This window comes from Crinia signifera, chromosome 9, assembly GCF_055691185.1.
Source record: "Crinia signifera chromosome 9, ASM5569118v1, whole genome shotgun sequence".
Taxonomy (NCBI): domain Eukaryota; kingdom Metazoa; phylum Chordata; class Amphibia; order Anura; family Myobatrachidae; genus Crinia; species Crinia signifera.
Genome location: NC_139225.1, coordinates 134445690 through 134471908, shown reverse-complemented (window position 1 = coordinate 134471908; position 26219 = coordinate 134445690). Strand labels below are relative to the sequence as shown.

At 51.3% G+C, this 26219-nt stretch overlaps 1 protein-coding gene across 1 annotated transcript in view; it reads left to right on the top strand.

The window, feature by feature from the left end:
* Nucleotides 1-15417, top strand: part of LOC146036931 (uncharacterized) — a 69780-nt gene extending 54363 nt beyond the window's left edge. Inside the window, exons 21-29 of the mRNA XM_083160768.1 lie at nucleotides 398-418; nucleotides 2154-2177; nucleotides 2565-2597; nucleotides 6669-6701; nucleotides 6812-6850; nucleotides 10926-10952; nucleotides 11516-11604; nucleotides 12814-12976; nucleotides 15114-15417. Coding sequence (XP_083016894.1) covers nucleotides 398-418; nucleotides 2154-2177; nucleotides 2565-2597; nucleotides 6669-6701; nucleotides 6812-6850; nucleotides 10926-10952; nucleotides 11516-11604; nucleotides 12814-12976; nucleotides 15114-15260 — 576 coding nt within the window. The 3' untranslated portion in view covers nucleotides 15261-15417. The remainder of the gene's footprint in view (nucleotides 1-397; nucleotides 419-2153; nucleotides 2178-2564; nucleotides 2598-6668; nucleotides 6702-6811; nucleotides 6851-10925; nucleotides 10953-11515; nucleotides 11605-12813; nucleotides 12977-15113) is intronic.
* The last annotated feature ends 10802 nt before the right edge of the window (nucleotides 15418-26219 follow it).

Below are 26219 nucleotides of genomic sequence, written 5' to 3'. Positions count from 1 at the left end.
AAGCATGGCGAGCGTAGCGAGCCCCGCGAGGGGACACAGAATACCGTCCCCTCGCGGGGCTCGCTTCGCTCGCCACGCTTCGGGCTCGGTGGCTCGCTACGCTCGCCACAGGTTTATATCCAACTCCATGCCCACTTGGATAGTAGGGGTATAAAAAGGACCCCTTTTTCTCATTGAATTCCATGTTAAAATGGGCTCAGTCCATTTTAACATTGAATCCTATGGAAAAATCGGGTCATCGCATCTTAAGGCATACAATCAAAAAATCGGCAGCCCAGATACTACATAAGTACCGAAAATACTTGTGCAATTTAAAATGTCAGAAAATGTAATGAGTTTGAAGTACAGCTGATACTAGTGAACACTGAAAAAGAGTCTGTCCATATTTTTATTGCAGGGTCCGGCCTACCCTGGAGGGGTAAGTAACACATGAGGGTGATACTATGGGAGACAGGCAGGCCTTGTGTTGGGACTATTGTTGTGTCTTGTTGACAGTTAACTGTGGGAGAAGATAGATTAAAGGGGAACATTCTGGTGACTGTGGGAGAAGATAGATGGATGAGAAATGTGCTGGTGACTGTGGGAGAAGATAGATGGATGAGAAATGTGCTGGTGACTGTGGGAGAAGATAGATGGAAGAGAAATGTGCTGGTGACTGTGGGAGAAGATAGATGGAAGAGAAATGTGCTGGTGACTGTGGGAGGAGATAGAAGGGGAACATGTTGATGACTATTTTAGAAGACAGTTGGAGTAGGAGCATGTCAGTGACAGTGGGGGGGGGGGGGGGGTAGATGTGAGGGGAACATGTTGGTGAATTTAGGAGAAGATAGATGGAAGGTGAACATGCTGGTGACTGTGGAAGGAGATAGATGGAAGGGGAACATCCTGGTGACTGTGGGAGGATATAGATGGAAGGGGAACATGCTGGTGACTGTGGGAGGAGATAGATGGATGAGAAATGTGCTGGTGACTGTGGGAGAAGATAGATGGATGAGAAATGTGCTGGTGACTGTGGGAGAAGATAGATGGAAGAGAAATGTGCTGGTGACTGTGGGAGGAGATAGAAGGGGAACATGTTGATGACTATTTTAGAAGACAGTTGGAGTAGGAGCATGTCAGTGACAGTGGGGGGGGGGGGGGGGGTAGATGTGAGGGGAACATGTTGGTGAATTTAGGAGAAGATAGATGGAAGGTGAACATGCTGGTGACTGTGGAAGGAGATAGATGGAAGGGGAACATCCTGGTGACTGTGGGAGGATATAGATGGAAGGGGACATGCTGGTGACTGTGGAAGGAGATAGATGGAAGGGGAACATCCTGGTGACTGTGGGAGGATATAGATGGAAGGGGACATGCTGGTGACTGTGGGAGGAGATAGATGGAAGAGAAATGTGCTGGTAACTGTGGGTGGGGATGGAAGGGAACATGCTGGTGACTGTGGAAGGAGGGGGTAGGTGTGAGGGGAACATGCCGGTGAAAGTAGGAGAAGATAGATGGAAGGAGAACATACTGCTGACTGTGTAAGGAGATCGATGGAAGGGGAACATGCTGGTGACTTTGGGAGGATATAGATGGAAGGGGACATGCTGGTGACTTTGGGAGGATATAGATGGAAGGGGACATGCTGGTGACTGTGGGAGGAGATAGATGGAAGGGGAACATGCTGGTAACTGCGGGAGGTGATAGATGGAAGGGGGAACATGCTGGTGACTGTAGGAGGAGATAGATAGAAGGGGAACATGCTGGTGACTGTGGGAGTAGATAGATGGAAGGGGACATGCTGGTGACTGTGGGAGGAGATAGTTGGAAGGGGAACATGCTGGTGACTGTGGGAGTAGATAGATGGAAGGGGAAGATGCTGGTGACTGTGGGAGGAGATAGATGGAAGGGGACAAGCTGGTGACTGTAGGAGGAGATAGATAGAAGGGGAACATGCTGGTGACTGTGGGAGTAGATAGATGGAAGGGGACAAGCTGGTAACTGTGGGAGGAGATAGATGAAAGGGGAGCATGATGGTGGCTGTAGATTGATAAGTGGAAAAGTACAGGAAAGTACTTGTGCAAATTAAAATGTAGAGAATGTCATTCATGAGTTTGAAGTACAGCCGATAATAGTGAACACTGAAAAAATGTCTGTCTATATTTTTATTGCAGCAGGGCCCGGTCTACCCTGGAGGGGTAAGTAACATATGAGAGTAATACTATGGGAGACATGCAGACCTTGTGTTGGGATTATTGTTGTGTCTTGTTGTCAGTTAACTGCCGGAAAAGATAGATGAAAGGGGAACATGCTGGTGACTGTGGGAGGAGATAGATGGAAGGGAAATACATTGATGACTGTGGGAGGAGAAAGATGGAAGAGTAACTTGCTGGTGACTGAGGGAGGAAATAAATGGAAAGGGAACATGTTGGTGATTGTGCAAGGAGGTATAGATATAAGTGGAAGAGAACAGGAAAGTATTGGTACAAATTAAAATGTAGATAATTGAATGAGTTTGAAGTACAGTTGATAATAGTGAACACTGACAATTGCTTAAATTCTGTTTGACCAAATTTTTATTGCAGGGTCCAATGACTGGCCCTGTCTACCCTGGAGGGGTAAGTGACATATGAGAGGCCTAGGAGAGACAGACATACCTTGTGTTTGGATTATTGTTTTGTCTAGTAAAGTAGTCAGGTGACTGTGGGAGGAGATCTATCGAAGGGGACATTCTGGTGACTGTGGGAGGAGATAGATTGGAGGGGCACATGCTGGTGACTGGATTAGATGAAATATGGATGAAGGACATGCTGGTGACCATAGAACAAAATAGATGGAAGGGGAATATGCTGGTAACCATGAGGTGATATAGATGAAAGGGGGACCTGTTGGTGACTGTGGAAAGAGATAGATGGAAGATGAAGATGCTGGTGACTTTGTGAGGAGATAGCTAGAAGGGAAACATGCTGATGACTGTAGGAGGAGATAGATGGAAGGGGAACATGCTGGTGACTGTGGAAGGAGAGAGATAGGATGAAAAACACATGGACCCGATGGTTACACTGGTACACTAGCACTAGGACGCTGAATCCACCCATTTTGTGTTATCTCTTTTGGGCGTGACCTATTTCTCCCAAGGTAATCCTACAGTGTGCACCCAAGATGGCTGCCGCACCTGGTACCTTTTATGGTTGGAATATATAACCCATAGCAGCTAATTCACAAAATGTCTGCACCAACCCAGCAGTATGCTTAATGTGCTCTCTAAGTTGAGACCTTAATTCTCTGTTTTTCAACTTCATGCAATCTAATGCCTTTGTTCAATATACCATGTTTTTTATGTATTTTAAGCGACTTTGAGTCCTATGGGAGAAAAGCGCTATATAAATAAAATTATTATTATTATTATTAGATGGAAGGGGAACATGCTGGTGACTGTGGGAGCAGATAGAAGGTGAACATGCTCTTGACTGTTAGAGGCAGATGGAAGAGAAACATGCTGGTGACTGTGGGAGGAGGTAGAAGGTGAACCTGCTGGTGACTGTGGGAGAATCTCAATGGAAGAGAAACATGCTGATGACTGCAGAAGGAGATAGATGGAAGGGGAACATGCTGGTGACTGTGGGAGGAGATAGATGGAAAGAGATAGATGGAAAGGGAACATGCTGGTGACTGTGGGAGGAGATAGATGGAAAGAGATAGATGGAAAGGGGACATGCTGGTGACTGTGGGAGGAGATAGATGGAAAGAGATAGATGGAAAGGGGACGTGCTGGTGACTGTGGGAAGAGATAGATGGAAAGAGATAGATGGAAAGGGGACGTGCTGGTGACTGTGGGAAGAGATAGATGGAAAGAGATAGATGGAAAGGGGACGTGCTGGTGACTGTGGGAAGAGATAGATGGAAAGGGAACATGCTGGTTACTGTGACAGGTGATAGATAGAAGGCAAAAATGCTGGTGACTGTGGGGGGACATCAATGGAAGAGGAACATGCTGACTGTAGGAGGAGATAGATGGAAAGGGAACCTGGTGGTTACTATGGGCCTTATTCTAATTCATTCTTTCTGACAAAATCCTTCTTAGATGGATAAAACCATGTGCACTACAGGTGGGGCAGATGTTTAATGTGCAGAGAGAATTAGATTTGGGTGGGGATTTACTTCAAAGTGAGATCTAAATTGCAGTGTAAAAATAAAGCAGCCAGTATTTACCATGCACAGAAACAAAATAACTCACCCAAATCTAATTCTCTCTGCACATTTTACATCTGCCCCCCTGCAGTGCACATGGTTTTGTCCATCTAAGAAGGATTTTGTCAGAAAGCGTGAACTAGAATAAGGCCCTATGGGAGGAGATAGATGGAAGAAGAACATGCTGGTGACTGTGGGAGGAGATAGTTGGAAGGGGAACATGCTGGTGACTGGATGGAGATAGCTGGAAGGGGAACATGCTGGTGACTGGATGGAGATAGCTGGAAGGGGAACATGCTGATGACTGTGGGAGGAAATAGATGGAAGGGGAACATGCTAGAGACTGTAGGAGGAGCTAGCTGGAAGTGGAACATGCTGGTGACTATGGGAGGAGATAGATGAACGGGGAACATGCTAGTGACTGTGGGAGGAGATGGATGGGGGACATGCTAGTGACTGTAGGAGGAGATAGATGGAAGGTTAACAGGCTGATAACTGTTGAAGGAGATAGAAGGCGAACATGCTGATGACTGTAGGAGATAGATGGAAGGGGTAACATGCTAGTGACTATGGGAGGAGATAGATGGAAAGGGGACATGCTAGTGACTGTGGGAGGAGATAGATGGAAAGGGGACATGCTTGTGTCTGTGGGAGGAGATCGATGGAAGGGTAACATGCTGGTGACTGTGAGAAGAGATAGAATGGAAACATACTGGTGACTGTGGGAGGAGATAGATAGAAGGGGAACATGCTGGTAACTGGATGGAGATAGATAGAAGGGGAACATGCTAGTGACTGTGGGAGGAGATAGATGGAAGGGGGACATGCTAGTGACTGTGGGAGGATATAGATGGAAGGGGAACATGCTGGTGACTGTGGGAGGAGATAGAATCGAAACATACTGGTGACTGTGGGAGGAGATAGATGGAAGGGGACATGCTGGTAACTGGATGGAGATAGATGGAAGGGGAACATACTGGTGACTGTGGGAGGAGATAGATTGAAGGGGAACATGCTGGTAACTGGATGGAGATAGATGGAAGGGGAACATACTGATGACTGGGAGGAGATAGATGGAAGGGGGATATGCTGGTTGCTGTGGGAGGAGATAGAAGGTAAACATGCTTTTGACTATGGAAGGAGATAGAGTGAAGGGGAACATGCTGCTGACTGTATTAAGAGTTCGATGGAAAGAGAACATGCTGGTGACTGTGGAAGGAGATAGAAGCAAGGGGAACATGCTGGTGACTGTGAGAGGAAATAGATGGAAGGGGAACATGCTAGAGACTGTAGGAGGAGCTAGCTGGAAGTGGAACATGCTGGTGACTATGGGAGGAGATAGATGAACGGGGAACATGCTAGTGACTGTGGGAGGAGATGGATGGGGGACATGCTAGTGACTGTAGGAGGAGATAGATGGAAGGTTAACAGGCTGATAACTGTTGAAGGAGATAGAAGAGGAACATGTTGATGACTGTAGGAGATAGATGGAAGGGGTAACATGCTAGTGACTATGGGAGGAGATAGATGGAAAGGGGACATGCTAGTGACTGTGGGAGGAGATAGATGGAAAGGGGACATGCTGGTGACTGTGGGAGGAGATCGATGGAAGGGTAACATGCTGGTGACTGTGAGAAGAGATAGAATGGAAACATACTGGTGACTGTGGGAGGAGATAGATAGAAGGGGAACATGCTGGTAACTGGATGGAGATAGATAGAAGGGGAACATGCTAGTGACTGTGGGAAGATATAGATGGAAGGGGAACATGCTGGTGACTGTGGGAGGAGATAGAATCGAAACATACTGGTGACTGTGGGAGGAGATAGATGGAAGGGGACATGCTGGTAACTGGATGGAGATAGATGGAAGGGGAACATACTTTTGACTATAGAAGGAGATAGAGTGAAGGGGAACATGCTGCTGACTGTACTAAGAGTTTGATGGAAAGAGAACATGCTGGTGACTGTGGAAGGAGATAGAAGCAAGGGGAACATGCTGGTGACTGTGAGAGGACATAGGTGGAACATACTGGTGACTGCCCCGGCGGCAGTGCGATCCATAGCCCATAAACTACAATGGACTACTGCCATCTCAGAATGGCAGTAGCCCAGGGATGCAAAGCACTGCTGCCCGAACATCGGGCAGCTGCGCATGCCTCATAGAAACCTATGGGGGGTGCGGCCGACGGCGGTGCAGGAGGGATCGCAGCAGGGATTGCGGTTCCTCCTACAATCCTTTGGGTGATACTCAATATTTGAGGTTAACCCCTGGTGTTTTCGTGGATTTAACCACAAATATTGAATGTTAAATGGGATCCTGTGGGAGGAGATGGAGGGGGAACATGCCGGTACAGTGTGAGGAAATAGATAGAAGGGGAACATGCTGGTGACTGTGGGAGGACATAGATAAGTGATAAAGAACAGGCTAGTACTAGTGCAAAGTACAGTCGATAATAGTGAACACTGAAAAAGTGTCTGTCTATATTTCTATTGCAGGGTCCAATGACTGGCCCTGTCTACCCTGGAGGGGTAAGTGACCTATGAGATTGATACCATGACCTCGTATTCTGATATCATTGCTGTGACTTGTTGTCACTGAACACCTTGGCATAGTGATTTATCTCTTTCTTCCTCCTTAGGCAGCGCCTCTGCCAAGCTACCCATCCATGAACCTACCCGTGAGTACGCTTTAACCAGCCTGCTTTTATCTGTATGTAGAAAGCCCTGTCTTTGGTGTCTGATCTGCTGAAGGCTGATGCCTAGTGTGCAGATGCACTATTCTCCCACCAGGACACACATATTAATAAAATGCGGATCCCAGCTTATCTTTTATTTAATCAAATAACATACAGTATTTACTAATTTTCACATTAAAGTGAACAACCAGCATAGCAGACGACTATCCCAGGGAGAACATACTATAGTGCAAGTACAATATAAATAAGGGGATTACCACGCAGGACCATGAGGGGTACATTTACTAAGATGGGAGTTCTAATGAAGATTCTACTTATTATTTATTTAGCACCTTCTAGAAGACAATAGATGGAATCTGATTGGTTGCTATGGGCAACATCCCATCTTTGATAGGACTCTCATCTAATTAAATGTACCCCTTAGGATCAGCAAGCAGGAAAGTGCTAAAAAGAAATAGCGGATCACAGCTTTGCTATACAGTATACTGGTCATCTCTTATATATTTGGCTACATCTGTCACTCAAAGTGTGTCTGGAGCTATAACGCTGGATGGAGCCTCTGACTCACATGACTGACTCACATGACAGAGAACCAGCTCAGTGAGCCCACAGACAGTGCCAGACACCCTCTGCCTCTCCATGTTACACAGCAAAGTCACAGCTACTCACCAGACACACCAGGTGAGCGCCCCACACCTCCATACCTCCCAACATGAACCTCTCCAGGAGGGACAGAATGCTCTGTTTGTGGACTTCCATCTTAATTTAAGATTGTCATCACCTGTTTTAAACAGGGTAATTGATAAGAAAGGTGTTTAAGCACAGGTGATGGTAATCCATAAATTAAGAAGAAAGTCCAGAAACAGAGCAATGTGTCCCTCCCTCCCCCCCATTCACGGCAACCCCACGATTAAATGGCACATGCAAAACACTGACATGGCTATGGTCGACAATGAAAAAGGTTGACATGAGTTTTTGAAGATTTATTTTTCACTTTTTCAATGTTTTCATATTCATTCTCATGTGTCGACATAGACACCAATGAAATGCCACACTTATGTCAACATTTACATGTGTTGACCTTTCTGTGTTGATTTTTTCTTGTGTTGTGTTGATTTTTTCCTCCCGCGATTCACAGCACACCCCCCCAATTCGCGGCGACTCACCCGATATGCAGCCCAACCCCGTGACACACCCCCTCCTGCGATTCGTGGCACCCCGCGACACCCCCCCCCCCCACGATTTGTGCCAACCCCCCAGGCTCCCCCTTCCTCGCAGTACCCCCCACCCCCCGCGACCCCCCCCTACCACGATTCCCCCCCCTGTCATTGCGGCAACCCCCCGCCCCTGCGACCCACCCTCCCACGATTCACTGCAACCCCCCGCGTCCCCCCTCCCACGATTCGCGGCCCCCACACACCCCCCCCCCCCGCGACCCCCCCTCCCGCAATTCACGGCATCCACCCACGACCCCTCCTCCCGTGATTCGCGGACACACCTCACCTCCTCCCTCCCCCCCCCACCCCCGCTCGCGATTCACGGCAACCCCAGGATTAAATGGCACATGCAAAACACTGACATGGCTATGGTCGACAATGAAAAAGGTTGACATGAGTTTTTGAAGATTTTTTTTCTTTTTTGAATGTTTTCATATTCAGTCTCATGTGTCGACATGGACACCAATGAAGTGCCACACTTATGTCAACATTTACATGTGTTGACCTTTCTGTGTTGATTTTTTTTGTAGCAATTTTTTTCCAGTGACAACTATGTGCAAATCAACCTACACATCATCAACCAATTCTTTGTATAATATAGAACACCTGTTCTGTTTTACTGTAGGTGCTTTAAGTCAGATCTTTTACTGCTACTATTACTGTTTATGTAAATGCATTCTGAATGACAGCAACATCCTACCATCCTTCTACAAGAATATATAACCAACTAGGTGATTTATCGCGCCCCGTGCCCCCCCCCCCGTAATTCACGGACCCCACGCGCACCCCCCCCCACACAATTCACGCCCCCTCCCACGATTCACGTCACCCCCCCGCAAACCCCCCCTCCCGCAATTCGCAACCCCCCCTCCCGCAATTCACGCCCCCTCCCACGCTTTGCGGACCCCCGCCCTCTCCCGCGATTCGCGGACACCTGCGCCCCCTCCCTCCCTTGATTCACGGCACCCCCCACGCCCCTCCCACAATTCACGGCACCCCTAAGCCCCTCTTTAGTCCCCCGTATACTCACACACCCCTATCACTACCCAGCTTCCTGCTCTCCTGAACCGTAACTTCCACGACTGGGGAGTCGCATGACGCTGTGTTGCCCACATGCCCCTATCATGCCTCATAGCCCAGCCTCCTGCTCTCATGTACCCTAACTCCCACCCAGTAGGAGGAGACACTGACTCAGGGCCACCATCCTGTACTCCTGTACTGCCACACTGGACCCTCACCCACTGGCAGAAGCTGCACAGTATCTCCCACCCTCCTCTTTAGTCCCCCTTATGCCCACACACCCCTATCACTACCCAGCCTCCTGTTTTCCTGTGTCGTGACCTCCGCCAGTGGGGAGCCGCTGACTCAAAAACACCCTACTATACTATTGCACACACACACCTAAACAACATGCACACACAGCCCCCCCCCCACACACACCCACAAATGTCACTGTACCATCCACACTATCAATGTACATCTTACTCTATCTGTAACCGCTTTTTAATTAAACAAAACAATACACACCCCCTTCCACATTATATGCTCTCTATTTAACACATTTCACCTATAACTCAAGTTGCAATACAGGCATCTTTCATACAATTCTAACCATCTTTCTCATATACAAATGTTCACAAATTAAGGGGGCGCAGCCCCTTACGACGGTGTGAAGAGCGCCCGTAGGGCGCGATGAATCACCTAGTGTGATTATATGTTACTAGCTGCTAATGATAGAACAACATAATAGTAATGTCAGATCTGCACGCACAGAGTAATGCTGGTTACACACCAGGATGACAAGGGTCCGATCCCATCAATCTAGATCCAATTCCGACCGATTGGACGTATATTGTGTGGTGTTTGGGCCCTTTTCTGTCCTGATTTGATTCGATCGGATGCGCAGCCCCGCGGGTCGGTTGGCCGTTATTCAGATCCTACCTGCAGCAGGTAGGATCTGGAAACAACCATACACCCGGGTGCGGGTCGCCATCGGATCGGAACCCGCGTACGGTGCACATCATGAGCGGGTCATGCGCTCCGCGTGATCGTGAGCGGGTCGGAGGAGATACTGACAACCCGCTCACGACCTGCATCGTGAGCGGGTCGTCCTGGTGTGTACCCCGCATAACTCCGTCTAGTGGCTGTTGGTGTGCAAAACACTTGAATTCCCCCCATAATGGTAAGGAGTAGTGTAAGCCTTCTATTATATAGAGGATTGTGTTTTAAGAGAGAATGCCACACTTTGGCGTATCAGACAGGGCAGATATCACTCTGTTACACATACAAGTATGGAGGACACAAAAGTACAAGGTCACTGTTATTTACATAGGATTGTTATTGGTGTATGTTTGGGATTATTGCATAGTTGCCTCCCCTCCTGCATTCTGCAGGAGACTCCCTGAAATAACAGCAATCTCCCTCTCTCCCTCATTAGTCTAGCAATCTCCCTCATTTCACCTAGCCCACATTACACTGTTACACTGTTTTGGGATAAAAGGAATGAGAGATAGATATATTACATTGAGTCATCAGCACCATTTCCCAGCACATTACCAAGTATAGTAGCTCTCACTAACTGCTTTGGGGCTCATCTACATTTGGATATAAGTAATTTTAAAGGATTGACAGTACACACCTACGCTTCTAGGTGCCACGTTCACAACCTCGCCATATATGGAATTAGACACGCCTTTTGGGTGGAGCATGACACACACCCTTAATGGGGCGCTGTGCAAAATTCTACTACCAACTATAATCTCCCTGAAACTAGTTTTCAAAAGTAGGCAAGTATGATGTATTGGCTACAATTAGTAATATGTGTTTCTCTATCCTGACAGGCAATGGGAGGACCCGTCTATAACCCGGTCAGTAGACAAAGATCATGTCCCACACTGTCCTTTTTCTGAGTGTCTCTGGCCTGTGTGCAGCTATGTGACTGTCTCTCAGTACATGTGTTTCCATGTCACTGTCTCTCACTGTCTGTACGAGTTTGTGTATCTGGGCGGGATGTACCAAGCAGCGGCGGTACATCCCGCCGCCCAACATTCCGATGCTTACCACATATGAATATGCGATGAGCAACGCAAAGGGCAGCTCTCCCGATAAGAGATTCCCTTTGTGATCCCCACTGCTGCTCGGACTTTCAGGTCTGTGATCTGGGAGTCCCTCTATTCATACGCAGAGACACTGGTGGCCGCAGTGCATGCTGGGAGTGATCCGTGACGGATCTCTTGCACAGCAGAGCTGCGAAGAGGAGCCCATGGACTTTTATGGAGTTATGCCAGCTCTGCAGAGAAGCCCAGCTGGAAGGGGCTTTAGGACATATGAAAACGTGGTAAAACCCCAGAAAACAGGGTTTTCTGCCACATTTTTCCTTTAGTACATTCCACTCTCTGTCTCTTGACTCATTCTGTATTGTCTCTCACAGCCAGTTCCTTACTTTGGAAACATACCTGGTGGGGTGTCACCTAAGAGTACCTTTGTGGTGAGAGGGTTTATACCACAGGGGGGAAGAAGGTAAGTGACCCTCCGAATATTTTACATAACCTTGGGGATGTGGGTCGGAGACGCACTTGGGATGTGGGTCGGAGGCACACTTGGGGATGTGGGTCGGAGGCACACTTGGGGATGTGGGTCGGAGGCACACTTGGGGATGTGGGTCGGAGGCACACTTGGGGATGGGGGTCGGAGACACACTTGGGGATGTGGGTCGGAGGCACACTTGGGGATGTGGGTCGGAGGCACACTTGGGGATGTGGGTCAGAGACACACTTGGGGATGTGGGTCGGAGGCACACTTGGGGATGTGGGTCGGAGGCATACTTGGGGATGTGGGTCGGAGGCACACTTGGGGATGTGGGTCGGAGGCACACTTGGGGATGTGGGTCAGAGCCACACTTGGGGATGGTGGTCAGAGACACACTTGGGGATGTGGGTCAGAGACACACTTGGGGATGTGGGTCAGAGACACACTTGGGGATGTGGGTCGGAGCCACACTTGGGGATGGGGGTCGGAGCCACACTTGGGGATGTGGGTCGGAGGCACACTTGGGGATGTGGGTCGGAGGCACACTTGGGGATGTGGGTCAGAGCCACACTTGGGGATGTGGGTCAGAGCCACACTTGGGGATGGTGGTCAGAGACACACTTGGGGATGTGGGTCAGAGACACACTTGGGGATGTGGGTCAGAGACACACTTGGGGATGTGGGTCGGAGCCACACTTGGGGATGTGGGTCGGAGACACACTTGGGGATGTGGGTCGGAGGCACACTTGGGGATGGGGGTCAGAGCCACACTTGGGGATGTGGGTCAGAGACACACTTGGGGATGTGGGTCAGAGACACACTTGTCTGACAGGGGGGGCGCGCAACACACCAATGATCTGCTTCTTAAGGTCCTACTATGCGGCTACTCCCTATTCGAATACAGGCGTGCCGAAGCCTGCACAGGACAGAGGGGCTGACATCACATGATGTATGTGCCCGCCCCATTCTCGGCATATATAAAGTCAGTCTGGATTGAGTTTTATTTGCAAATGCCTTAAAATTGCCCCCTCACTCCAAAGTTCTGCATAGTGGTAGATTGTGGACACAGTCATCATCCACTATCTTCTGAACTATAGCACGTTATTATATTCTGCACTATGGAACATTATTAACTACTGCTGACATTTCCTGTGCAATCATTTCTACAGTATGTGCTGGTAATCTGCTTTCATGTTCCAGGTTCCACATTAACTTTAACACCTCATCAGGTGACACAGCTCTACACTTCAATGTCCGAATAAATGAGAACGTGGTGGTGAGGAACAGCAAGCTCGGGGGGGCCTGGGGTCCTGAGGAGAGACACACGTCATTTAACCCCTTCATGCAAGGGCAGTACTTTGATGTAAGTATATGTGTAACGTGTGTGTATGTGATTGGTTGGGGTTGCACATAATAGTGGCCCATACGATATGCAACAAGTTATTTACATATGGGTGTGGTTATTTAATTGTGGGCGTGGCCTTAATTAAATCATGGCCACATAAACAAACCAGCTCCCCTAATCATACCAACCAGCCACTGTGGCCAGGTTTGGTCAATATACCAGCCTTCACCCAGGGGCACTGAGTGGGCAGCGTTACTAATTACCCAGGCCAGTGGCGTAACTAGATAGTTGAAGGCCCAGTAGCAAAAGTTTGTAAGGGCCCCTATGTACCACCCAACGGTGGAAAATGTATATGACACATGTAACTTTGACAGGGAAGGTGGCCCCTTTCATCTCTGGGCCCCATAACAGCTTGACTGAGACCTGGGCTTGTTGGAGGAGCCCTAGCAAGCTGCTGAGGAGAGATTAGCAGCACGCTGTGTATGGTCAGCTGATGTGAGATTGGCTCTGTGACAGCAGATAAGGGGCCAGATTCTCTAAGCTTCAAAAGTGATAAAATGGAGAGTGATAAACAGCCAGCCAATCAGCTCCTGTCTGACATTTTTCAAACACAGTCTGTGACATGACAGGTAGGAGCTGATTGGCTGGCTGTTTATCACTCTCCATTTTATCACAGAAAGCCAGCCCATCAGGGCATGGGAGCTGAGGTCAGAGATCCGTACACCGGGGTTCCTCTGGCATTAGAGAGAGCAACTCTGTGGCAGGATCCTGGAGGCAGGCATCACTGTAAGGACCGCTGCAGGGGTGCTGTAAAGGTGACCATACATTTATACGATTTGGGCCCTTTTCACACGATTTCAACCCATCAGGTCGAGAAATTGGGTGAAAAGTATCACACTGCATGTGTGTTACCTCCGGATACCATCCTATGTTCGATCCCGTGTGCTGTGATTGGATTTGGCGGCTCTATGGCATGCAGAGGTATCGCATGTGAAGGAGGCATAAATGTATGGGGACCTTAAGTGGGCCAGGCAAGGTGACAGGGGAGGTCAGGGTGAGAGGAGGGTAGTCAGCAATGAGGCACAAGCACATTGCTATCTATGAGGCTGAGGTACAGCAGCAGTGGATGTGTACATCAGCGGCCCGGGCACAGCATGGGCATACTAGCTCCAGGGCACCTGGTACTCTCTGGAATCCTCCCCAGATCTCTTGTAGGTTGTTCTTGGCTGGGCGGTCTCTGTGCTATCCCCACCTCCTCCCATAGCTCCTCCTCTTCCTGCTGCGGTGCGATAGGGGAAGTAACATTTCCATGCAATCCGCTGTGCCACTGTGTCTTTTCAGTGACTGAGGGGTAGATTTATGAAGCGGTGATAATGGAGGAGAAGTGATAAAGTGCCTGGTACTTTATCACCGGCCAATTAGCTCCTGACATTAAAGTTACAGGCTAGGGGGAGATTCTCTATCACAGAAATGAGGTAAAAACCCCGTTATCAGGGTTTTTACCACATTTCTGTATGCTGTGCTGTCCCTCCGCAGAGACAGCGCTGTGGAGGGAATCGCCAGCAAAAGCTGGCGATTCCCTGCAGAAGCCTATGGGCTTCTTACCGCAGCGCTGTTTGAGGGATCCGTCACGGATCCCTCCCAGCGTGCCCTGCGGCCGGTGCCGGGGTCTGCGCATGCGCAGATGGACTCCTGGGTCACAGACCCGGAAGTCCAGCACCGGCGCCGCATCGCAAGGGACAGTTCTTATCGCAAGAGCTGTCCCTTGCGTTAATAACTGCATATGTTAGAGCATATGCCGCTATTAATAATGCGATGTCCGGCGAAGGGGGGCGGCAAATTTTACAACATCCCGCCCTAGGTCTAAAAAGGGAGAGTCAGGAGCTGATTGGCCGGTGATAAAGTACCAGGCACTTTATCACTTCTCCTCCCTTATCACTGCTTCATACATCTACCCCTGAGTGTAGTACCCAGCTGCTGGAACAGCCGTAATCCTGAGTGCCTGGACATACACTGTGCACAGGTCTAGGCAGCTGCTGAGGGCAACCAATGCCCACCATTGTCTCATTGGCCACCGTATTATCTCACTGGAGCCGCTGCTTATAACACATGCACGTCCACCTCTCTAGATAATGATTTGACTTTTTCCTTCCAGGTCTCCATCCGCAGCGGCAATGGCCGCTACAAGATATTTGTGAATGGACAACCGTTCTGTGACTACGTCCATCGGTACCAGCATCTGCAGTATATTAACACCCTGGAGGTTGCAGGAGATGTGGTGCTGTCACTGATACAGTTCTAAGCAACTTCCAGTACGCTCTGAGAAGATGAGTGAGGAAATCTGGACGGCAGACACACAGTCCTGGAGTCTGGGGCTCTGCTCTTGTGTTATTCATTAATAAAATGTTTTTGTTTTACAAATGAGGAAATTGTATATTCCTTGTAAGATAGATTCAATAGAGAACACACTAGAAAGCAGTAGTCATTGGGCCGGATGTACTAAGCTTCAAAAGTGATAAAATGGAGAGTCATAAACAGCAAGCCAATCAGCTCCAACCTTCCATGTCACAGACTATGTTTAAAAAATGTCAGGGAGGAGCTGATTGGCTGGCTGTTTATTACTCTCCATTTTAGCACTTTTGAAGCTTAGTGCATCTGGCCCTCAGTCCGGTAACTTACCATGGCCACCAATAAACATCTACCCCCGTCTCCAGTTCTGACTGCTATTGTGATATATTATACTCCACGAGAGAGCATGGTCAAGGTTTTTGGAAACAGATCACATCATAGACACTCTCAGCTCCTGGACATCACAGAAATCCCAGCAGCCACGGCTGTAACTGTGAAATCCTGCAAGAGGCTAAGGGCGGGATGTATCAACCCTCCGCCCTTATGTGAAAAGTGTCCCCCGGCTGTGGCATGACACCGCGGGCTGTTGGAGTCCGGTGCTGGTTTCAGAAATACGGGGGACACCTATGCTTTTTGTTTCCCGTATTTTTGGAACCAGGTCCGGCTCAATGAGCCCCGGGGCTGGTTATGCTCAGGAGGTACCTCACGTTTTTTTTTTTTTTTTATTTAACTTTAAAACAAATTCCCACATTTCCTCACATTCGCACATTTTCATGACTAAATATCGCACATTATCGCACTTTTTTGCCCGGAATACGCACACAGCAAAAAATGAGATTTTAAAAAGTGCGATAATGGGCGAATTTGGAATGTTACTAAAAATCGCATTCTATTAAATGTCACCTGTAGTGTGTAGTACCTAAAAGTGTCCTGTAGCTGGCGCTGAATGACCTATTTATAAATCAATGTAGCCATGTATCATTGCTTTCCCAATTTTGTCAGCACAGTCATGTTTTTGAGAGACTGTCCTGCTGTCCCACCCAGTGTCCTGCAGTGGAAGGCGGGGGTGTGGCACCCCAACTTGGGGGTACCCCGTTTTGGCCAGGGCACAACCATCCCAGTGCCAGCACAGGTTGCCAGCGATTGTGTTTAATGTGATTGCAAGTTGCCTTGTATTTATACAGATTGATAGAAATAATTGCGTTAACTTGTGTTCATTAAGCCCGGAGAGTATTTTTGGGGTACCTCTTTGGTGACACGGCTGGTTGGTACGACGGCGTTAAGCCAGGGCCGGCGCTACCCACTCAGCAGCTCCTGCAAAGCAGGGAGGCGCCATGCTGAAAAGGCGCTGTCTCCCTCCCTGCTCTGCTAAAGCTGCCTCAGCCCTCACTGCCACTGCCTCCTGCACACCGCCCGCAGCGCCTGTCTGACAGCGGGCGGCAGTATGGAGAGGCTGAGCAGCTCCCTGCACCGCGCACACACTGTCCTCCTCCTGTGACCTGCCCCCTCTTCCTCACGGACACTTGCGCTGAGGCATGTAGCGCTGTCTGTGAAAGCCTGGATGACATGTCATGTCCGGATCTGCCCCCTACCCATTGCTCCCTGCGCCTGTCAGCTGTCAATCAAATGACGAACAGGCAGCAGCACCACCTCCCCTTCCTTCCCTCTTCTCAGTGTGCTGTGCCAGTGCCACTGCCAGTCCTCAACACTCCGCCCCCTCAATCTCCTCCCCTCTTCTTCTGTCTCCTCCTCTCCCCTCCTTTCCCCTCCTTTCCCCCTCAGTCACGAGTGCTGCACATACTTTTTGTACTGCTTTCGGATCGCATAGCGCACACATTGCATGCCGTGCAATGCGATTTAGCCCATAACGTATGCGATTCTCACAGTGTGTGTGGGCACCTTTAATGCCTGCAACATTTTGCGGACACAGCACTGAGATAGTGTATGCATACATGTGTATGCACCCGAGATCCTCCATAGGATCGCATGTTGCATAACGCTCCCACAATCGGACTGCAGCTTGTTGCAATGGCAATGTGAAAGGGCGCAAAATGTATGGTTTGCAGGAGGGCGCCGGACACCTTAGCACCGGCTCTGCGTTAAGCCTTTTTGAGTATAGCCAGTGCCACGTGATTGTCCCTTGATTCTGCCCAATTGAGTCCATGTTAATCAGCCGTGCTAGCCAAGACATAGATAATATTAGTAAATTGTTAAACTGTGCTATTATTTACCATTGATTGGTCAGAAGTATATTTGTCACCATTGTGTGTGTAAAACTGTGCAGACGTGCCTTACTTTGAAATATCAGGTTCTTTGCATTTTGTAAAGGTCCACCCCTTTTCTTATGATACCGTTTGATTGGTCGCTCTGTCCGCTACCTGACCTCAGGTATATCGCTATTAATAAACACCCTTGAAACGTCCCCTGTGGCTGGTTCTTGCCCACGCTTTAAAAAGGACGACAGAGCAGGAAGAGGTGACACACTTCTCAGAGAACCAGGAAAACCAAAGAGTTACCGGCCTACGACTTCCCTTTCACCACAGGGGCACCTGTCACTTGCTGCTCAGCGGTGAACAGGTGCACAGTGTGATCGTCCATTCACCAGAGGAGTGGGAATGGGGGCAAGTCTAGCAGCTCACTGAGCACTGGGCATGACCACACAGTGTCAAAAACAGGGGCGTGGCTCCTAATTGCGTCCCTTCCCATGAGGCCGCGACCCCTAGAGGGTCGTATGCCTTGGGGTCTCTGGCAGTATTCTTTGGCTAGGGGGTGACATACCCTGGGATCCATCCTTCTATCACCTCTCCTTCCCTCCCTTACTACCACGTTCCATCTCTCATCCGTGTACCTCTCCCTCTGTCCATCCTTCTATCAGCCCTTCGCCTCTCCATTGTTATAGCTGATTGCAGTTATATACATACGCTGGCGATGGTAGCATAAATTCTTTACCAATAGAAGACATTTTATCTTCAAAAGATTTCACAAAAAGAAAAGCAATAGATACAATTATAATATATAGACTCCAACCAGAATCACGCTATCTCCTGCTGGGATCGAATATGATACATCGTATACAAAAGGATTGCAAAGTATGCGTTCCTGCCGCCTGGTAGCCTGGCGACTCCCCTGCAGGCAGGCGGTGGAGTATCGAATGTGAAGGAGGCATGCGATACCTCACAGTGTATGGGGCCTTTAGGCCTATAAAGCTTGAAAAAAATCATTATACTGTAGTAGAAGAAGCACAAATGTATTAGCAAGTGGTAAAATGAAGGTGCAAAAGACAATATAAAAGAACAATGCCCACTGATGCTGACTACTTACTGTCTGACTTTAAGGCGCCCAAGGGATTATATTGGTTACCCTTTGTTGTTACCCTTACATAACTTCCTAGAAATAATTCACGCGGACACCTTATCTAAAAATAAGACTCAGACAACCATGGCATAAGTTTAAAATGGTCAAGTTATTTATTTAGGTGGTATGACCCTTGTTAGTCTATCAAAGGGATGGCCAAGACAGCACTTGAGACCAGCACCAGTCATAGGTGTATGTCAATGGCAGCGACTGCATCGCTCCAATCTAACAAACACACCCCTTACGTAAGGTGCAGCCTGCACCGTGACGGCTCCCCGCCCCCTCTAAGGTAGGGCGCGGACAGCTCAAGGAAGTGCCCACCGTCCCCGCTCATTTTGGGACTCGCCCACCGTCCTGGCAAGGGGGGGGTAATACCGCACGGTGACCACCTGACACCTCACCCGACTGCTGGTCGAGAGCGCCTTCTCGCCACTGCCAAGGCTCCCCAGACCTAACACAAGGTCGCCCGGGACCAGGCCCGCCACCCCTCAACTAGACCTAATGCCTTACTGTTGCCGAGTTACACCAGAAAAGATGTCGCCCAGGAAAACTTCCATGCCCGCGTCAGACAGGTGGACCCCATCTGACCTAAACAGGTGGGCCGACTCCCTAACTATCGTGGGGTGACGCACTGCCCTGCCCCCCATGGCGTTTACCCTCCTGGTAACAGCGTGGTTCACCTTTCGCCTTGCCCTATCTATGGCAACTGCATTCCTGCAGCCCCGCCACTGAAGCCGGGGGACAATATCAGACCACACTATCAGCACTCCTGGCCAAAGGGCCGCAATGCGCTCAAGGTCAGCCGTTATGCTGCAAATTAGGGAGAGCCCCGTATTTTTAACCAGGTCGTTGCCCCCTAGATGTATTATCAATGTGTTGGGGGGCACTGAACTGCGGGCCTTGGAAACTAGTAGGCTATAAAGCCCACCCCACTGAAGTCCCCTAACCCCGAACCACTGCACTGAGTCAGCTCGTAGCAAGCCTAAAGCTCTGGAGGCCATGGGATGCCTGGCCCCCAAAAAATATATGAGTGGCCCACTACCCAAACTCTCCCCTGATGTGATGAGGAAAGGGAAAAGGCTGAAAGAGAAAAAACCTAACGTTAACATTAATATAATATACACTGTAACACAACCAGAATACAGTAAACAGCCCAAGTGAAGGTGAAAAACTTAAAAAACCTCCGGTGAACTTTGGTGACAGCCGAATTGAATTAGTTCTATCTCGGAGGAAAAAGTAAAAAATTCACTCCACACCGTCGATTCCGGAACGCTAGCCGTTCCAGAACCGATTGTAAACTTACGTTTTCGGGCTGGCGCAACAGGCGCATTCTACAACTTATCTACCTTATCTATCTTATCTAATCTTATATACTTCTTATAAGCCGATGACTTCCACCTCCCTACCTTCTGTATGGCAGAGGGTGGAAGCCCCGCCGCCGCTGCGCATGTTGCGGCCCCTATGCGAAAGGAGTGTGTCCCATAATCCTGAGCCCTCAGGCCTATGCCGGTCAAGCACCGTCCAAACACAGCCCCGAACTGAAACCGGGTGAGGGGCACACCATCTGTGTGCACCAAAAACTGCATGGCTCCAACCGGCCTAAGAGACATGAAGTCCCTGCACAATGCTACAGGACAAATGGCTTGGTTCACACTGGATCGCAGGGTGGCCCAACTACCCTTCCCCAACTGGTCTGTTTTGGATCTCTGTATCCTACACAGGACGTGGTCCTCATGGAGAACCACGTCCTCCGACCTAAGACCAGACTGGGCCTTCTTGCTCGCAGCCACCAGCTCCCCAATCCTGAATGCCCCGAAAAAGGCGAATGAAAAGGCCACCTTCAGGAGCGCAGCCTCAAAGGGGGTATCGGCCACCCTATCCAGACTTGCTACTAGCTCCCCTAGCATGCGCTCATCTATAGGCCGCCGAGTGTCAGGAGGCACCGGCCGCTGCTTAGCCCAGCCCCTCAAAGCCTTGGCCAATACAAAAGAGGCTGTGGGATCCTGCTCCCCTCTCAGCCTGCTGTGGAATGCTATACCTGCCAAAGCCGCCGTCATAGCCGACTTTGATCTGCCTCTTACATAATGGCCCCATACGAATGCGAGTAACCGGTCCTCAACCGACTTACCGCTAGCGTCAGGCGCAGACTGAAACTCCTCCCAGTCCCTCCAGGCCGCCTCGTAAGCCCTGCGGGTTGAGGGCGCCAGTGACAGCAGTGCCAAACCCTTCATGCCGATTCTATGATCTGCCATACAAGATTTGGACACCTAAGCCCCAGGGGTGACGCTTCAGGAGCAAGCTCCTGAAACTTTGTAAACTGAAACCTAGACAGAGCGTCAGCGATAGTGTTCTCTATGCCTGGGACATGTCTAGCCCTAAAATGTATATTGTTCTTCAGACAATGAAGCACAAGGTAACGCAGTAACCTGAGGGCCTCTGGGGAAGCCGCCCTCTGATTGTTAATTGCGTGCACCACCCCCAGGTTGTCGCACCAGAACACTATGTTCCGATTTGCCAATTCCGCTGCCCACAGCTGCACTGATACTATGATGGGGAACAGTCCCAGCAGCAGAAGATTGACCGTGAAACCCCTGTCAATCCAAGACTGTGGCCACCGTGAGACGCACCATTCCCCCTGGAAATAAGCCCCAAATCCCGTGGAGCCAGCAGCATCTGTGAAGAGCTGCAGTTCCTTGCTGGATTCGGGCTCTGTGGGCCATATAAGCTCTCTATTAAATTGCCCCAGGAATGCGGACCACACTTCCATGTCGTCCCGCATCTCGCGTGACAGCCTGACCGTGTGGTGGGGGTCCCGAACACCCGCCGTGGCCCTCTCGAGCTTGCGGCAAAATACCCTCCCCATGGGAATGATGCGGCAAGCAAAATTAAAGGACCCCAGCAGGGACTGCAATAGTCTCAGCTGTATCCTCTTTTTCTGCAAGCACACAACTATTAACCCCTGAAGCTTTGTCACCTTATCCTCAGGCAAACGGCAGCACCCCGCGGCCGAGTCTATTTCTATACCCAGGTAAGATAGGACCCTAGTGGGTCCCTCCGTCTTATCCGCAGCTATAGGGACCCCCAGCTCCTCCAGCAGGGAAACCGCCCGGGACAATATATGGGTGCATGTGCCGTCATCTCCTGGTCCCACAAAGAGAAAGTCATCCAGGTAATGGGCTACGCCCGCACAGCCTGTACTGCTCTGTATGCACCAGTGCAAGAACGTGCTGAATTTCTCGAAGTAGGAGCAGGAGACAGAACAGCCCATCGGTAAGCACTTGTCTATGTAAGAGCCCCCATCTAGCCTGAAGCCCATGAACCTGAAGGACTTAGGGTGCAATGGGAGGAGCCTAAACGCGGATTCAATATCCAGCTTGGCCATAAGTGCTCCTCGGCCGAAACCCCGGACTATGTCTAGTACCTCGTCAAATAGCTGGTACTGCACACTACAGAACTCATCAGGGATGGCGTCGTTTATAGACGCGCCATGGGGGTGTGACAGGTGCTGTATCAACCTGTACTTGACCGGGGTCTTCTTAGGGACCACCCCGAGAGGGGAAAAACACATGTTGGGGAGGGGGTCCCCTTGGAAGGGGCCCGCCATCCTGCCCAGGGCCACTTCAGCCTGGACCTTCTGGCGGACCACCTCCGGAAAATCCCTGGCTGACTTGAGGTTCCTAATGCAGGAAACTCTGATTTCGTCAGGGATGGGGAGGGGGAAACCAAAACTAAACCCGTCTAACAAAAACCGTGCGTCAGCCCTGTTAGGGTACGCCATTAACCTACGGGCCAGGGCGTCTACCACAATTGGGGAAGGGGCCTTACTTTCCGCCAGTGCCGGCGTCCCCGTGATCCCCGCCTTTGGCCGCTGACCTACAGGATTTGGAGGGGTGCCCCGCCCCCCCGCAGTTACTGCAGTCGTGACGGAAGCGGCATTTGGCGCCCCTGTCACATTTGCCTTCGTTGTATGCAAAGCACTTCCCTTTGCCGCCGGTTTTGGAACCGGGTTTGGCCGCAGGAAATGGCTTCCTGCCCGATGTGTCTGAGCTATGCTGCCCTTTGCCTATGACCTCGAGCCATATCTCCACGTGCTTGCAGCCCATGGGCATGACCCTTGACCCGGCGTGAGCGAGGCGGAACTTCTCATCGTAGTTCCGCCACGCCAGCCCCTTATAATCCGTGTACGTCTCGTTCACAAGGAACAGGTAGCGTAAGACGTTCACGTGCTCCCCAGGCCTTGTGCTCAGGTAACAAGAGGAGAAGATTAGAAAGCCCTTCAGCCAATTGTGGAAGCCTTTAAAGGCCGCCTCGCTACCACTTCCCGCCTTCTTGGCTGCCTCAAAATCTTTTTTCATGTCGACTGTCAGTGTAAAGAAGTCGACAAACTTTCCCCTTTTTATCTTATCCTTTATCCCCTTGCGCAGGCCCCTGGCCATGGCGGTGTTGGTGCAATGGACCATATCACCTGCCGTGGTCGCTACTTCTGGCTCCGCCTCTTTCCTAGCCCGCTTAGTGCCACCCACTATTTTCGCAACCGCGCGCGCAACCATTTTTGCAAACTTGCGCGGGCGCTTGGGGGACCCAGACTCGTCACTACTAGCCGAGGAATGGGAGGAAGAGGATGCACACTCTGATGTATTATCATTCTCACCATCTCCAGAGGCTTCGCCTTGGACCACGGGATCCACCCGTGCTGTGGCCCCCGTCCCTGCGGAAGTGGATGCTTCTGCCCTTGACGTGGATGCCGGAGTCTCAGTCGTCCTGGGAGCTGGTGCCGGGACCCTGGGTGTGGCTGGAGCCGCCACCGGTGTTGCTGGCCTGGATTCCGGAACCCTCCTGGACCCTTCTGCGTCCTCTTCCTGGGACGATCCCCCGAAAATGCCACTCCTGCCACCGACAGAGGATACCTCAGGAGAGAAAGGTGCAGTGTTAGGACCATATCCTGAGCCCGTCACCCTCACTGACCCTCCCGCTGCTGTACCAGAGCTCCCCAGGCCCCCAGTCGCATAAACCTGGTTGACCTGTTGAGCCTGGGCATACATGTTGGGGTGAGTGTAAGCCGCCCCCTGAAAAGCCTGCTGCGGCCCCCCTGGGCCCTGCGGTTGTGGTGCGCTAGCACCCCGCCATGCTCCCCCGAGATACCCCCCGGGAAACCCTCCACCTGCCCCCGCTGTTTGGGGGAAATACGGGAAAGGGGCCTGTTGAGTCCCTGGGTAGGGCCCGTAATGTGGGCTGGGCATGGGGTACCCTGGGTACCCCCCGCATTTGGACCGGGAAAAGCCCACTGCTGTTGCTGCTGCACGGGGGGTTGCATGTATGCCTGCTGACCCGCACCAAAACCCGTGTGGCCAAAACCCTGGTGTCCCCCCTGCCCCGCCGGGGCCCCGGCGAAGCCCTGAGGGGCCGCAGGGAATGGCTGCTGGCCCTGATGCCATTGCTGCTGCGGGGCCTGCCAACCCTGTAAGGGGGGGGGCACCGCCATCCATCCGGTCGCCGACGAAAGCGTCCCCACGGCCACCGTCCCAGCCCAAGGGGATGAGCGACCCCCTTCCCGGGGCCAAGATGTCTGTCAGGGAGGCCAAAGGGCCCTGACCTGCCCCGCGCTGCCCACCTGCATTCATTCGCAGAGGGCTCCATGTGGGGCCCCCTGTTATGACTTGCAGAGGACTCCCTGGACCCTGCGCTAATGGGGTGCTAGTCCTGGGGGGCACCCCCCCGTCTCCCCCGCTAAGTGAAACCCCGCCACCGCTCACCCCGCTGCCTGAGGCGCGCGGGGTGCCCATAGGGGTCTGAATAACCTGCGCTGGCGTTAAAACGCCAGCAGATGGCGCCAAAGCGCTGTCCCCAGCAGCGCTACTCGCTGCTGGGTGCCCACCATGTGCTGATGGCGCAGCGCGCTCCCCGCTCATAGCAGAGCCCTGCTGAGCCGGGGAGACGCTTCCCTGCGCTGGGGAAACATGTCCCCCAGTGATGGAGTGTGCAGGAGACGGCGCGCGCACCCGCGATGACGCGGTCGCGGCCGTCCTGCTGCCTCCCCTGCCTCCGCCGCGCGCTGGTACAGTCACCAGCGGGCGGGCTGCGTCTGCCAACCACCGTGGAGGTGGTGCAGATCTCTTGGGGCGGCCGGACATGATTGCAGCTGCGCGATATATAAAGGCCTAAAAACAAGGTAAAATGTACTTAGCTTCGCGTGCTGCACTGTGTAAATCCGGATTCCAAGAGGAAGTTCCTCCCCCAAGCTGGACCCTATATACCCCACTTAAGCTACCTCCCCTCCTGGTGCTGATTGGCCCCTATGCACCACATGCTAACTTGCCTAAGAATTACACCCTGCTCTGTGTTGCATATGCATCTACGTTTAACCCCCAAATCCCCGGGCTCTTAACTGCACTCTGGCCTATGCAGCCTTCGTTTTGCCTTCTAGCAGCGACAGGTGTAGTTGTAGATTCTGTCTTCACTGTCTGTCTACTTAGTTGGACAGAGGACCTGATGAGGTATGTATCCAAATGCATACCACCCCCCTCATGCACACCACCCCCTCCTGCTCTAAGCTCATCACCTATCTGCACACCACCCCCCTCCTGCACACCACCCCCCTCCTGCACATCACCCCCCTCCTGCACACCACCCCCCTCCTGCACATCACCTATCTGCATACCACCCCCTACTGCTCATCACCTATCTGCACACCACCACCCTCCTGCACACCACCCCCCTCCTGCACATCACCCCCTCCTGCACATTACCTATCTGCACACCACCCCCTCCTGCACATCACCCCTCCACACTTACTGCACACCACCCCCCTCCTGCACATCACCCCCTCCTGCTCATCACCTATCTGGGTTGGACAGAGGACCTGATGAGGTATGTATCCAAATGCATACCACCCCCCTCATGCACACCACCCCCTCCTGCTCTAAGCTCATCACCTATCTGCACACCACCACCCTCCTGCACACCACCCCCTCCTGCACATCACTCCCCTCCTGCACACCACCCCCCTCCTGCACATCACCTATCTGCATACCACCCCCTACTGCTCATCACCTATCTGCACACCACCACCCTCCTGCACACCACCCCCCTCCTGCACATCACCTATCTGCACACCACCCCCCTCCTGCACATCACCCCCTCCTGCACACCACCCCCCTCCTGCACATCACCTATCTGCACACCACCCCTCTCCTGCACACCACCCCCCTCCTGCACATCACCCCCTCCTGCTCATCACCTATCTGCACACCACCCCCCTCCTGCACACCACCCCCCCTCCTGCACACCACCCCCCTCCTGCACATCACCCCCTCCTGCTCATCACCTATCTGCACACCACCCCCCTCCTGCACACCACCCCCCTCCTGCACACCACCCCCTCCTGCACACCACCCCCTCCTGCTCATCACCTATCTGCACACCACCCCCCACCTGCACATCACCCCCTCCTGCACATTACCTATCTGCACACCACCCCCCTCCTGCTCATCACCTATCTGCACACCACCACCCTCCTGCACACCACCCCCTCCTGCTCATCACCTATCTGCACACCACA